Raw genomic sequence first — 14,351 nt, 5'->3', positions numbered from 1 at the left:
CAGACCCAGAGGTGATTTGATGGTGCAGGAAAGTGGGGACGAAGCCACGATCTTGTTAAATGCTGCCTCAAAGGACCTGTTCTAGCTCCTATTTTTGAATTTTCTGATATCCCTGAAATAACAGAGGTTGGACTTTGATGCTTATTTCCCGTAGACAATTGGATAACATTTCTCTATCGTTTCCTTCCAGACAGTGTGTTCAGAGAATGCCTGGGAAATGGAACATGGGGAAACAAGATCAATTATTCCCAATGCCAGCCAATCCTGCAGCAGAAGGTTTGTGCATCCTGAAACATTTTGACACCAACAACAAAGGAATAATTTTACAACATCAACCATACTCTTAGAAACCTCATAAATATCTCTCGTAACAAGCAGAGTAACTATAAAAGGGCTCAGTAACTATGGGGATCAGTGAAATACTGAGACTTAGAATTATTGACTCCCTGCAGTGCAGAAGGAGGCAATTCGGCCCATCGAGCCTGCACCAACAACAATCCCACCCGGACCCTATCTCCATAACCACACAAATCTACCCTGCTAATCCCCCTGATTTAAGGGCAATTTAGCATGGCCAATCAACCTAACCCACACATCTTTGGACTGTGGAAGGAAATAGACACCCAAGGCAGGAATTGAAGCGGGGTCCCTGACGCTGTGTGACAGCAGTGCTAACCACTGTGCCACCGTGCCCCCCACTTCGGGGCAGGTTCAAGAAAACAAAGGGTGACATTACAGGGAAGCATGTAGGTGATTGGTTGATGAATACTTCCTATTGACCTTATCTAAACTAGGAAATTGTCAATCAGGTTGCTGGAACATTAATTGAAATAATACAGCGGCATGGTGGCCCCGTGGTTCCGGCCTTGGGTGTCTCTGTATGGAGTTTGCACGTTCTCCCCGTGTCTGTGTGGGTTTCCTCCCACAGTCCAAAGATGTGTGCGTTAGGTTGATTTGCGACGGCAAATTGTCCCTAAGTGTCCTAAAATGTATAGGTTAGGGGGATTAGTGGGGTAAATATGTGGGGTTACAGGGATAGACACAGTAAGAGATTTAACAACACCAGGTTAAAGTCCAACAGGTTTATTTGGTAGCAAATACCATTAGCTTTCGGAGCGCTGCTCCTTCGTCAGATGGATTGGAAATCTCTCTCCATTTCCACTCAAATTTCCACTCCATCTGACGAAGGAGCAGCGCTCCGAAAGCTAATGGCATTTGCTACCAAATAAACCTGTCGGACTTTAACCTGGTGTTAAAACTCTTACTGTGTTCACCCCAGTCCAACGCCGGCATCTCCACATTGTTACAGGGATAGGGCAGGGGATGGCCTGGGTAAGGTGCTTTGTCGGAGAGCCAGTGCAGACTCAATGGGCTGAATGGCCTCTTTCTGAACTTTAGGGAATTCTATGATTTAAGCACAAGCAAGTCTTAATATTATTAAAATTTAATTAAAAATATAGATAATGTGACAAAGTAGATGTGATGGGGTAGAAGGTATGTTGCAGTGGACAACACTGGGTTCAAGCGGAGTCCAAGGCAAACACACCTGCAGTAACTGTATGTAATTCAATGAGCTGGAGTTAATAAGCTGGAGTTAATGACCTGCAGGTTGAGCTATAGATGCAATGATGCATCAGTGAGGGGGAATGCTACCTGGACAGATCATTCAGGAAGACAATCACACCCCTTAGGTCTTCCAATTTAGACAGTGGTCAGGGCCAGGCTGGTGTGACTGAGGGGGAGACAGGTATGTGGGTCAAGAAGGTAGAAGTGGAAAAATCTCAGCCCTTGCTGTTGTCCAAGACAAGTATAGGACTTGTGACCATATCTCTCTTAATAAGCAGAGTAACTATAAAAGGGCTCAGTAACTATGGGGATCAGTGAATTACTGAGACTTAGAATTATTGACTCCCTGCAGTGTTGCCAGTATTGCTTTCATTGAGTGAGGTCTGCAAAGTGACCATGGCATCATGTTAAAGGAAGACATTCAAGCGAGGGAGTAAACAGGAATGTCGTAGCAATGATGGACGATTTAGTCAGAAGGATAGACACAGTTCTTCATAGTTGAGAGTGAAAGTCCAGACAGCTGTGATGCCTGCCTGGTGCCAGGATTCAGTATATTTCTCTCTGGATTGGAGAGAAATTGGCAATGGGAGGAGGAGGATCCAGTTGTTGTGACATATATAGGTACCAATGACAGGGACAGGACTGGGAAAAAGGTTCTGTGGAAGGAATAAGAGCAGCTGGAGGCTAAATTAAAAAATAGAAACTCAAAGGTAATAATAAATTGATATTGGGTAAATCCAATTTGAGAGTTAATGTGTAGCTGAAAGATTGGGAGAAATGGGTTTTCGCTTATGCCCACTGGCACAGGTTCTGGGGAAAGTGGGAGCGAACCATTGGGATGTTCTTCAGCTGAACCAGGATCAGCGTTCTGCCGAGTCCTTGAACTAGGGTGGTAGAGAGGGCTTGAAATTAACTCGTGAGGATGAGGGCTGGATAAGATACTCTGTGAGAGTGAGTGCAGACTGGATGGGCTGAATGGCTTCTTCTCCACTGTAGGGATTCTCTGATTCAATGAAAACGGATGAGTTCAGGGTGATGATTGACAATTGGAATTGTGATGCAGAGGCCATCACAGAGACATGGTTGAGAGAGGGGCAGGATTGGCAGCTCAACATTCTGGGATATAAAATCTTCAGGCAAGACGGAGAAAGGGGGAAAAGGGGAGGAGGCATTGCTTTATTAGTTTCCGAGTCAGATGATGGATGGGATTCTCCCAAAAAAATTCCAAGTCCCCAATTTGCGTGAACACGGGAGTAACTCCCGCAGGTTTTTTAGCGAGATTTCCAGAATGAATCTCACACACTCTGAGCACTAGTGCCCTAGTGGAATTCCCTCTGAAAATCAGGAAGCAGGGCCTAATCCCGCTGGAGAGGCTGGCAGCATAGCGCTGAGTGGGCCACTGCGCATGTGCTGACCTGTCAGCACTGAGATTGGCACATGCACAGTGGCCCCACACTGCCAGCCTCTCGATCGCTGGCCAGCCCTGCAACCCTACAGCACTGCCCCTCTGACCCCCCCACTTCCTGATTGCTGGACTCCCGGACCTCCCTGGGCAAGTCCCAATGCCCCCCTCCCGATCAGACTTGATCACATCAACCCCAGCAGCCCCTCCCCCCCCCCTCCCCCCCGCTCCACCCCACTCAGATGGCCAGCTCCAATTGCGGTCATCTCTACCTCTGCCACCAATCCCTATGCAGAGTGGCAGCAGGACACCCTCACCCCCACCAATTGTCCCATATAGGCCCCACCCCAATAGACCTCACTCCTCTGGCCCAGCCCCCTTGGCAATGCTAAAGTGCCCCTTGGGCATTGCCACTTTGCTCCTTGGGCAGTGCCAGAGGCCAGGCTGGCACGCTTAGTCTGGAACTGCCCAGGGGTACACCCCCCTTACCCCCAATCTGCTGGGGGGCCTTCATGGCCTCTGTTCTCCTGGGGGGGCCTCCATGTCCTCTGGAGTGAAACGCTAGCGGGCCCGGAGACTTCAGTCCTGGTCCCACTAATAGGATGTAAATAGCAATTTAAATATTGAAATGAGCTCTGTGAATGGCCCCCGCTGACGTCTCCCAGCCTGGTGCACTTCTAGAGCAGCGCAGCGGGCTGGGAGAATCGCCCCCGATATCTTGGAAAGGGCACTGACTGAAGCTTTGTGGGTAGAGCTTAGGAATAAAAAGGGCAGCCACATTGTTAGGTGTTTATTATACGTCCCCAGAGAGTCATAGGAATATTGGGGAACAAATATGTGCTCAATTTGTGGAGGTGTATGAAAACAATAGGATTATTATATTCGCTGATTTCAACTTTCCCAACATTAACTGGGATATACATAGTGTTAAGAACTTGGATGGAGTGGATTGTTTGAAATGTGTACAGGGGAAATTTTTAGGTCAATATGTAGAGGGTCCAACAAGGGAGGGAGCTGTGTTGGACCTGATTCTGGGGAATGAAACCGGACAGGTGGTTGAGGTGGTGGTGGGGAGCATTTTAGTGATAGCGATCACAACATGGTACAATTAAGGCTTGTTTTGGACAAAGAAATAGACAAACTGCAAAAAAATGTTTTGGCTTGGGGGAGAGTAGATTTTAGTAAAATAAGACCAGATCTAGCCAAGGCAGACTGGGAACAGCTACTAACTGGAAAATCTACAGAAGAGCAATGGGGGGCATTCAAAAAGGAAATGGGGAGGGTGCAAGCCCAGCATGTTTCCTCTAGGGTGATAGATAGGAATAACAAGCCCAGAGAACCATGGATGACCAGATATATTCATGATACAATGAGAAGGAAAATAAAAGCTTTTAAAATGTACAAGGGGAGCAAATCAATGGAGGCATTAGTGAAGTACGGAAAGTGTAGGATGGAGCTTAAAAAGCAATGAGGAATATAAAGAGGGGCTATGAGAAAGCTCTGGCTGGTAAAAGTAGGGAAAATCCCAAGATATTCTATTAAGTACACCGATGGGAAGAGGATAACCAGAGAAAGAGTAGGGCCCATTGGAGACCAAGGGGGCAATCTGTGGGTGGAGCCAGAGGACATTGGTTGAATGAATACTTCCCATCCATCTTTACCCAAGAGAATGAGGACGATGGTATGGAATTCAGGGAGCGAGACTGTGAGGTTCTTGGACAATTTGATGTAGGGAAGGACAAGTTATTACAGGTGTTGACAGCCTTAAAAGTGAACAAATATCCAGGTCCAGATGAATTGTGTCCCAGGCTGCTGTGAGAGGCAAGGGAGGAGGTTGCAGGGGCTCTGACCCAAATTTACAATTCCTCTCTGGCCATGGGGGAGGTACCAGATGACTGGAGAACAGTTAATGTAGTTCTACTATTTCAGAAGAGTTGTAGAGATAAACCAGGGAACTACAGGCCAGTGAGTCTCACGTCAGTGGTAGGGAAACTATAAGAGGAAATTCTGAAGGAGAGAATCTATCTCCACCTGGAGAGGCAAAGCTTGATCAGGAATAGTCAGCATGGCTTCGTCAGAGGGAGGTCATGCCTAACAAATTTGATTGAATTTTTTGAGGTGACCAGGTATGTAGACAAGGGTGGTGCAGTTGATGTAGTTTATATGGATTTCAGCAAAGCCTTTGACAAGGTGCCACATGGGAGACTTGTAAAGAAGGTAAATTCACATGGGATACAGGGTAATTTGATAAAGTAGATTCAGAATTGGCTCAGTTGTCAGAGACAAGGCGATGACAGAAGGCCGCGTTAGTGACTGGCAGCCAATGTCCAGTAACATACCACAGGGATCTGTGCTGGGTCCCCTATTATTCATCATTTATATAAGTGACATTGGTGACTATATGGAAGTACGATCAGTAAGTTTGCGGATGTCACAAAGATTGGCCGGGTGGTTAACAGTGACGCTGAGTGTCTTGGGCTACAAGAAGATATAGATGGGATGGTCAAATGGGCAGGTAAGTGGCAGATAGAATTTAATCCTGAAAAGTGTGAGGTGATACACTTTGGAAGGAGTAATTTGACAAGGAAGTACTCAATGAATGGCATGAGAAGGAATTTAAGAAAGCAATTAAAAGAGCAAACAGGGGGCATAAATACTGACTTGTGAACAGGATTAGAGAATCCTTAGATATTTTATAAGGACATTAAAGGGAAGAGGTAAACCAGGGAAAGAGTAGGCCCATAAGAGACCAAGAGGGCAATCTGTGTGTGAAGCCACAGGACATTGGAAGGATGTTAAATTAATATTTCTCATCGGTCGATGAATGTTTGACAACATTTAAAAGGCATTTAGACAGATACATGGATAGGGAAGGTTTGGAGGGCGATGGGCCAAATGCAGGCAAATGGGGTTAGCTTAGATGGACTTTTTGGTCGGCATGAACCAGCTTGGGCCAAAGAGCCTGTCTCCATGCCATAGATTCTAATCTATGATTCATCTGTCTTCACTCTGGAAACGCAGAATGTAGGTACAGATTTCAGGGAAAGGGACCATGAGGACGTTGCACAGTTTGACATAGGAAATGGGAAGGTATGGGAGGCTCTGACGAGATTAAAAACCGTTAAATCCCCAGGCCCGGATGAATTACATCCCAGACTGCTGTGGGAGGCAAGGCAGGAAATTGCAGGGGCTCTGACACAAATTTTTAATTTCTCTGGCGATGGGGGCAGTGCCAGAGAATTGGAAGATGGATAATATGGTCCCACTTTTCAAGAAGGGTGGTAGAGATGAACCAGGGAATTACAGACCGGTGAGTCTCACGTCAATGGTAGGGAAACTATTGGAGAAAATTCTGAAACAGAGAATTAATCTCCACTTGGAAAGGTAAGGGTTAATTAGGGATGGTCAGCATGGCTTTGTCAGGGGGAGGTCATGCCTAACAAATTTGTTAGAATTTTTTGAAAAAGTGATCAAGTGTGTGGATGCGGGAAGTTCAGTTGATGTAGTTTATGTGGATTTTAGCAAAGGCCTTGATAAGGTCCCACATGGGAGACTGATTGAAAAGCTTAAAGCACATGGAATTCAGGGAAACCTGGCAAGATGAATCAGAAACTGGCTTTGTAATAGGACACAAAGGGTGGTGGTGGAAGGCTGCTTGAGGGACTGGAGGCCGGTGTCCAGTGGCGTAGAAAAGGTTCAGTGCAGGGCCCCTGATTGTTTGGTATTACACAAATGGAAGATAATGTGGGGGGGAATGATCAGCAAGTTTGCAAATGACACCAAGATTGGTGGGGTGGTTAATAGTGAAGAAGAAGTTCATTGGTTACAGAAAGATTTAAATGGGTTGGCCAGATGGGCAGAGCAGTTGGCTGATGGTATTTAACCCTGATAAGTGCGAGGTGCTGCACTTTGGAACAAATAAGAAGACAAAGCAATATTTCATGAATGGCAGGTCACTGGGAAGCTCAGAGGAACAGAGGGATCATGGGGTTCTTATTCACAGATCCATGAAGTCGGCAGATCAGGTGGATTGGATAGTTAAGAAAGCATATGGGACACTTGGTTATTTCAGTCATGGCATAGAGTGAAATAGCAAGCAGGTAAGGCTGGAGTTGTACAGAGTGTTGGTTAGGCCACAGCTGGAGCACTATGTGCAGTTCTGGTCACCTCACCTTTCTGTGCTGTGTGACTATAAAGTGTAGGAATAAATGGGTCTTTTTCCGAGTGGCAGGCAGTATCTCGTGGGGTATCACAGGGATCAGTGCTTGGGCCACTGTTCATGACATATACAAATAACCTGGATGAGGGAACCAAATGTAACATTTCCAAGTTTGCTGACAACACAACATTGGACGGAATTGTGAGTTATGAGGAGGCTTCAAGGTTATTTAGACAAGTTGAATGAGTTGCCAAACACATGGCAGATGCGGTTACAATGCAGCTAAATGTGAAGTTATACACTTTGGTGTGAAAAACAGAAAGGAAGAGTATTATTTACATGTTGATATATTGGGAAGTGTGGATGTACAAAGAGATCTGGGTATCCTTGAATACCAGTCAATATAAGTGGAGAGGCATTTGCAGCAAGTAATAAGGAAGACAAATGGTATGTTGGACTTCATTGCTTGGAGTATTGCATGAAGTTTACCTAAGAAAGGATATTCTTGCCATAGAGGGAGTGCAGTGGAGGGTCACTAAGCTGATACCAGGGTTAGCGGGACTGTCCTATGAGGACAGGTTGGTTCGACTAGGCCTGTAACTCATTAGAGTTTAGAAAGGTGAGAGGAGATCCGATTGAAATGGATAAAATTCTAACAGGACTGGACAAACTGGATGCAGGGAAGATGTTTTCCCTTGTTGGGGAATCTAGAACCAGGGGACACAGTCTTAAGGTACGACATAGACCGTTTGGGTCTGAGACTGAAATGTTTTCACTCAGAGGGTGGTAAACCTGTGGAATTCTCTACCGCAGAAGGGTATGGAGGTCAAGTCACTGAATGTATTCAAGAAAGAGATTTTTTTTTAGTTTTTAATGGCATCAAGGGATATGGGACAAAGTGAGAAAATGTCATTGAGATGCAGGATCAGTCATGATCGCACTGAATGGTGGAACAGGCTTGAAGGGCCGAATAGCCTACTCCTGCTCCTAGTTTCTATTTCCTATGGTATTGTTACTTTTAAAATCTTTTGTAGGACATGGGTGTCATTGGCTAGGCCAGCATTTTAATTGCCCTTGAGAAGTTAATGGTGAACTGCCTTCTTCAACCCCCTGCAGATACACACACAATGCTGTTTTGATCGGTTGATTGGTTTTGTACAGAGTGAATACTAGGAAGGTGGCATTGAAGGTATGAGAGGCCTTGGGGGTGTGTGGAGGGGCATAGTTTGGCATGGAACATATGAGGTGTCTTTGGAAGTGGGTGCAGGGTATGAGTTGGCATGGGGAGTCTTTGGGCATATGAGGGGTGAAGGCTGTTTCCTGCTTTATTGTTTTTATTGTAACTGGGGAAAAAATCCAAGAGCACCAAAACAGCTTTTAAACAAGCCGACTCCTCACCCAGCAGCACCCCCCGTGTGACTGCCTTCAAACTCCCCGACGGCAGTGTCCCGGTTCCAGTTCACACCCGGCAGCTGAGCAGGAATCCAGCTTTGCAGGCATTATCTGCCAAGGTGGGCCTACCAAGCCAGGAGCAGGGGAGGGGTGGACCATAGAAAGGTCCGCTGACCTCGGGTGGGATTTTCCAGTTTCAGGGTGAGCGCGGCCGGAAAATCCCATCTTATGCTTGAGATTTTCTGGCCCCGCCCACTGTGGGAATCATATTGGGCGAGGCAGAAAATGTGACGGACCAATAGAAGGTCCATTAACCTTGGGCAGGAGTCTTGCCCTGTGAGTTATTAGCCAAGCCCTGGATCCCCAGCCTGGATCCGTCTGTCACACAAATTTAAAAACAGAAAATGCTGGAAGCAGGCGCGAGTCAGGCGGCCTTTGTGGAGATAGAAACAGAGTTAATATCTCTGGGGTGTGATTTTTCCTGCTTTCCTCCCTATCCAGGTGGTGCCATTTGTTCTTTTCTCACCCAGATATCCCTTTCATTTACTCTCAATCGATTACATTCCTAACTTTTCCCAATCTTCCAGATAGTGCCAGAGCTGCTGAGTATTCCCAACATCCATTGTTTTATTTCACATTCCCAGAATTTGCACTTTGTGGCTTTTGTTCTTCAGCCACACTCTGAGGGACTGATCTGAGGGAAGGTGCAACAGTTCAAGCCCTTTATTGAAGCATCTCTGACACTGGGACATGCTTTCTACATGGAACTACCTGTGTCCTACATGATTAGTCTGCTGCAGGAAGCTTTTAATTTTGTTTTAGTGTCTGAGTTTAAAAATGTACTTCACACGGAAATATTTAAATCTTGCCTGGCCTGAAAAGACATGATATTGACAATACATGAAAGAAACCTTAGCCTTGAAAGCCGTCAGCCTGCTGGATGGAAAGATTTGCGAAACACAGATTGTAAGTGAAGCAAGCTCTCCCTCTCTCTGTGATATTCAAACATTTTTGCTTGTCTTTCAGAGAAAGCATCAGATTCACTACAGACTTGCAGTGATCATCAATTACCTGGGACATTGCCTCTCCTTAGCTGCTCTCATCATTGCCTTCATGCTTTTTATGCGTTTGAGGTAAGTGAATGAGTGAAATCATTGAATTATTCCACCTATTTGACCATAAAATCTATACCCACTCTCTACCAGAGCAACTCAGCTAACACCACTCCTCCCACCTTTTCCCGAGAGCCCTGCTAATTATTTCTTTTAGAGGCTCACACAATTTCATGTCAAAAGTCACAATTGCTCCTCCAACCATCACACTCACGGGGTGTGCATTTCAGATCCTAACCAATCTCCACGGCATTAAATATTTCACTATTGGTTCTTTCAACATTCACCTTAAATTGACAAACTTACAATCAAGGAGCAGGGGTAGGCCATTCGGCCCCTTGAGCCTGCTCCACCATTTAATAAGATCATGGCTGACCTGATTGTAAGCTGGTCTGATAGCATCCCACCTACTCCCAATAACCATTCATCCCTTAATTACCCATCACTACCTTAAAATATTCAGTGAGAAAGTTCCAAAGATTCACTACCCTCTGTGTTGACTTCAATGAGGCACATGAGGTTGGTCTCTTTGAGTATGAGCTCCCTGATTGAGGTCATAATCGCAACGTCTTCCATGCCTGCTGGGCACCGCAGGGACTGGGGTGCATTATTGATCCCTTTAATCACATTTTGATTTATGTTTAAGTTTCCTTTCCACTTTGTCTTTTGTTTCGGGCGGTCCCCCTCCTTTTGGGGACATTAGTAAGGCCACACTTGTAATACTGCGTACAGTTCTGGTCACCCAATTATAGAAAGGAACTTTCTCAAAATTATTAGTTCATGGGATGTTGGCATCGCTGGCTGGCCCAGCATTTATTGCCCATCGCTGAGAGCATTTAAGAGTCAACCACATTGCTGTGGATCTGGAGTCGCATGTAGGTCAGACCAGGTAAGGGACGGCATTGGGTTTTTCATCAATGGTTCCGTGGTTATCAGTAGATTTTTTTAATTCCAGATTTTTATTGAATTCAAATTTCACCATCTGTCATGGTGGGATTTGAACCCGGGTCCCTGGGGCATTACCCACTATGCTATCACCGCCCCTGCGGGAGATTAAAGGCATTTTTAGGGCTGGTGACGTACTATGGAAAATTCATAACAAACTGGACGTCCATTTTGGTTCCGCTACATCAACTGCTAAAAAAGGATCATGCTTGGGAATGGTTTGCCCGTCAAGACCTTGGTTTTAAGAAAATAAAGCAACAGCTGTCATCGTCAAATATCTTAGCACATTACGATCCCAGAAAAGAGTTAGTGCTAACCTGCGATGCATCTCCATACAGCGTCGGGGCAGTATTAGCACATTTATGACCAAATAGCATATGCCTCCAGGGCCTTGGCTATAGCAGAAAGAAAGTACACCCATATTGAAAAAGAATGGTTGGCGGTAATATTTGGAGTGAAGAAATGTCATCAATATCTTTATGGCGGAAATTTGTAATTGTCACCGATCACAAGCCGTTATTGGGGCTCCTCAGAGAGGACAAAGCAGTGCCACCAATAGCATCGGCTGGGATTCAACGGTGGGCATTATTGTTGGCAGCTTACAACTATCAGTTGGCACACCAGCCAGGAAGCCGAAGGTAAGGCGGGGGGGGGGGTCTACTCTGCCGCCCAAGGGAAGAGGCAAACCTGAACTTTGACACTCGCATCATAAGAGAGAGGCATCTGTTAGATTCACTCCCTTCCACATCAGACATAGAAACTAGAAGGAGTAGGCCATTCGGCCCTATGAGCCTGCTCTGCCATTCATCTTGATCATGGCTGATCATCGATTTCAATTTCCTGATACCCCCTTCCTTCCATATCCCTTGATCTCTCTGGCCCCAAGAACTATATCTAATTTCTTCTTGAAATCAGACAAACCTACATGGTTTTGTGAAGGGGAAGACGTGCCTCACTAACTTGATCGAGTGTTGAAGAAGTGATGAAGATGATAGATGAGGGAAGGGCAGTGGATGTTGTATACATGGACTTCAGTAAAGCCTTTGACAAGGTACCTCATGGTAGACTGGTATGAAAGGTGATGTCACACGGGATCAGAGGAGAGCTGGCAAGATGGATACAGCACTGGCTTGGCCATGGAAGAAAGAGGGTAGTGGTACAGGTGTGCTTTTCTGAATGAAAGGCTGTGACTCGCGGTGTTCCACACGGATCAATTCTGGGACCTTTGTTGTTTGTAGTGTATATGTAAATGATTTGGAGAAAAGAGTAACTGGTCTGATTAGTAAGTTCGCAGATTACACAAAAATTGGTGGAGTTGTGGATAGTGAAGAGGATTGCCAGAGGATACAGCAAGATATAGACCAGTTGGAGACTTGGACAGAGAAGTGGCAGATGGAGTTTAATCCGGACAAGTGTGAGGTAATGCATTTTGGAAGGTCCAATGCATGTAGGAATTATACAGTATATAGTAGAACCCTTAGGAGTATTGACAGGCAGAGAGATCTGGGCGTACATGTCCACCGATCACTGAAAATGGCAATGCAGGTGGATAAGGTAGTCAAGAAGGTATACAGCATGTTTGCCTTAATCAGAAGGGCATTGAGTATAAAAATTGGCAGGTCATGCTGCAGCTGTATAGAACCTTAGTTAGGTCTCATTTAGAATATTGTGCACAATTCTGGTCACCACACTACCAGAAGCATGTGGATGCTTTGGAGAGAGTACAGAAGAGGTTTACCAGGATGTTGCCTGGTCTGGAGGGTATTAGCTATGAGGAGAGGTTGGATAAACTTGGTTTGTTCTCACTGGAACGACGGAGGTTGAGGGGTGACATGATAGAGGTTTACAAGATTATGAGAGGCATGGACAGAGTGGATAGTCAGAAGCTTTTTCCCAGGGTGGAAGAGTCAATTACTAGGGGGCGTAGGTTTAAGGTGCGTGGGCAAAAGTTTAGAGGAGATGTGCGAGGCAGGTTTTTTACACAGAGAGTGGTGAATGTCTGGAACGCGCTGCCCAGGGGGGTGGTGGGAGTAGGTATGATAGCGGCATTTAAGGGGCAACTAGACGAATACATGAATAGGATGGGAATGGAAGGATACGGACTCTGTAAGTGCATACGGTTTTAGTTTAGGCAGGCATCATGATCGGCGCAGGCTTGGAGGGCCTGTTCCTGTGCTGTAGTGTTCTTTGTTCTTTGCACATTCGGTGGTAGTGAATGTGGATTCTGACTATGTACCTGAAGCACTCTAGGAGTGGAATAGAGTTTGTAAATAAAGGGAATCTGGTGAAGGGACTCTGGCCTCTGAGGAGTTATTTCATCCTCAGAAAAAACTTCTCCACCTCCCAGATTCTACCTTCCATAAACTTGAGGTCATTCAAAACTCTGCACACGCATCTTAACTTGCAGCCATTCCCTTTCTAATATCTCGCTTATCTTGTCTGAAAGTCAAATAACATCTTGATTTTAAAATTCTCATCCTTGTTTTCAATCCCTCCTTGGTGTTGCTCATCCTTAAAACTCATCTCTTCCAACTCCTTGTTGATCCTAGAAGGAACTCTTCAGTTGCAGTCAATAAAATAAAACAGGACTTACTCCAACTTATAAATCAAAGAAAAAGGTTTAATAAAGAAACTTCATTACTCCAACACGTGAGGCCTCACCCTGGGCCATTCCAAGCTCCCACAAACCCAAACTGAGTCAGCTGGTCCGCTGACCACCACATCATTTTGTCATTGGTTACATAGTTTACTGGGTCAGCTGACCCTTACAGCATGTTACCCATTGGGTCTGTTGTAGTGTGGCCAATGTTATCATTGGTTACATTCTAACAGATTCCCCCTTTTTTTCCAGAATAATTTAAGGTAACCATCCTCCAGTATTCTTAACTTTCCAGTACTGCACCTCTTCTAGTGAAACAATTGGATAATTGTAGATTTGCACCAATCCAGTTGCGTTTTGAAACTTCCTTGTTTTCCAGTACTTGGTTAATGTGTCAGACTAAGGTTTCAGCCGCCAATGTGCTTTTGACTGCCCTTCTTATTTTCTTTGCTTCCCAGGCCAAGGGGCAACATTTTCCTTCATTACCGACCGGGAATATTCTGAATCCAGCACCGCTTGAATGTCCATCTGGCAGATTGGCATACGGAGCATCCCCCAACACAACTAACTTCCTCTAATTTTATCTTTTTTCATTTGCCTACAAGATCTCTCTGACTGAGGCGCGTCTCAACATATTACTGAGCTCGAGGATATTATCACTCCTATCCAGTCTTGTCTGTGTACTAAATTGGCTATCATAATCCTCAACAATTCTGTTTCTTTTCCATTGGCTGGTTCCTCTTTTTCCATCGACCTTTCTCTGGTGATGGAAGTGGGATCAATGCTGTTTAGATATCCCTGTTGACTCATCGTTACTGCTGGATATTAAGACCGAGATATCGAAAAGCACCAGCTGCTTGACTCCCTACTTTAAATTCTGTCTTCAACTTCTCAATTATTCTTTTCAAACTCTTCTGTGCCACCCCACAGGAAATCATCCACATGCATCACAAAACCTCCAGCTAATATTCCTTCAGACAGAACATTGCTGGATCTGCTTTTAACTGGACCAGCCAGTACAGATAGAGAAATACCAAATCCTTGATGCATCACTTAATCATACAGGCATTGGTCCAATCTCTACAATTGTCACTGTGTATTACCTGCTTCTTTGAGCAGCCTCAAAAACTTTTCTTTGAAATGTTTCACCCTGCAGAAATGCTGTTTTAATATTTA

The 14,351-nt window shown here is 45.2% G+C and overlaps 1 protein-coding gene across 1 annotated transcript in view; it reads left to right on the top strand.

The window, feature by feature from the left end:
• The window catches only part of LOC144500261 (corticotropin-releasing factor receptor 1-like), a 180,919-nt gene that overhangs the window by 63,694 nt on the left and 102,874 nt on the right, over positions 1-14,351 (top strand). The window contains exons 7-8 of the mRNA XM_078222937.1: positions 191-276; positions 9,546-9,652. Coding sequence (XP_078079063.1) covers positions 191-276; positions 9,546-9,652 — 193 coding nt within the window. The remainder of the gene's footprint in view (positions 1-190; positions 277-9,545; positions 9,653-14,351) is intronic.

Source organism: Mustelus asterias, chromosome 11 (genome assembly GCF_964213995.1).
Source record: "Mustelus asterias chromosome 11, sMusAst1.hap1.1, whole genome shotgun sequence".
In the NCBI taxonomy this organism is placed as follows: domain Eukaryota; kingdom Metazoa; phylum Chordata; class Chondrichthyes; order Carcharhiniformes; family Triakidae; genus Mustelus; species Mustelus asterias.
This window is presented reverse-complemented; position numbering and strand designations above follow the sequence as displayed.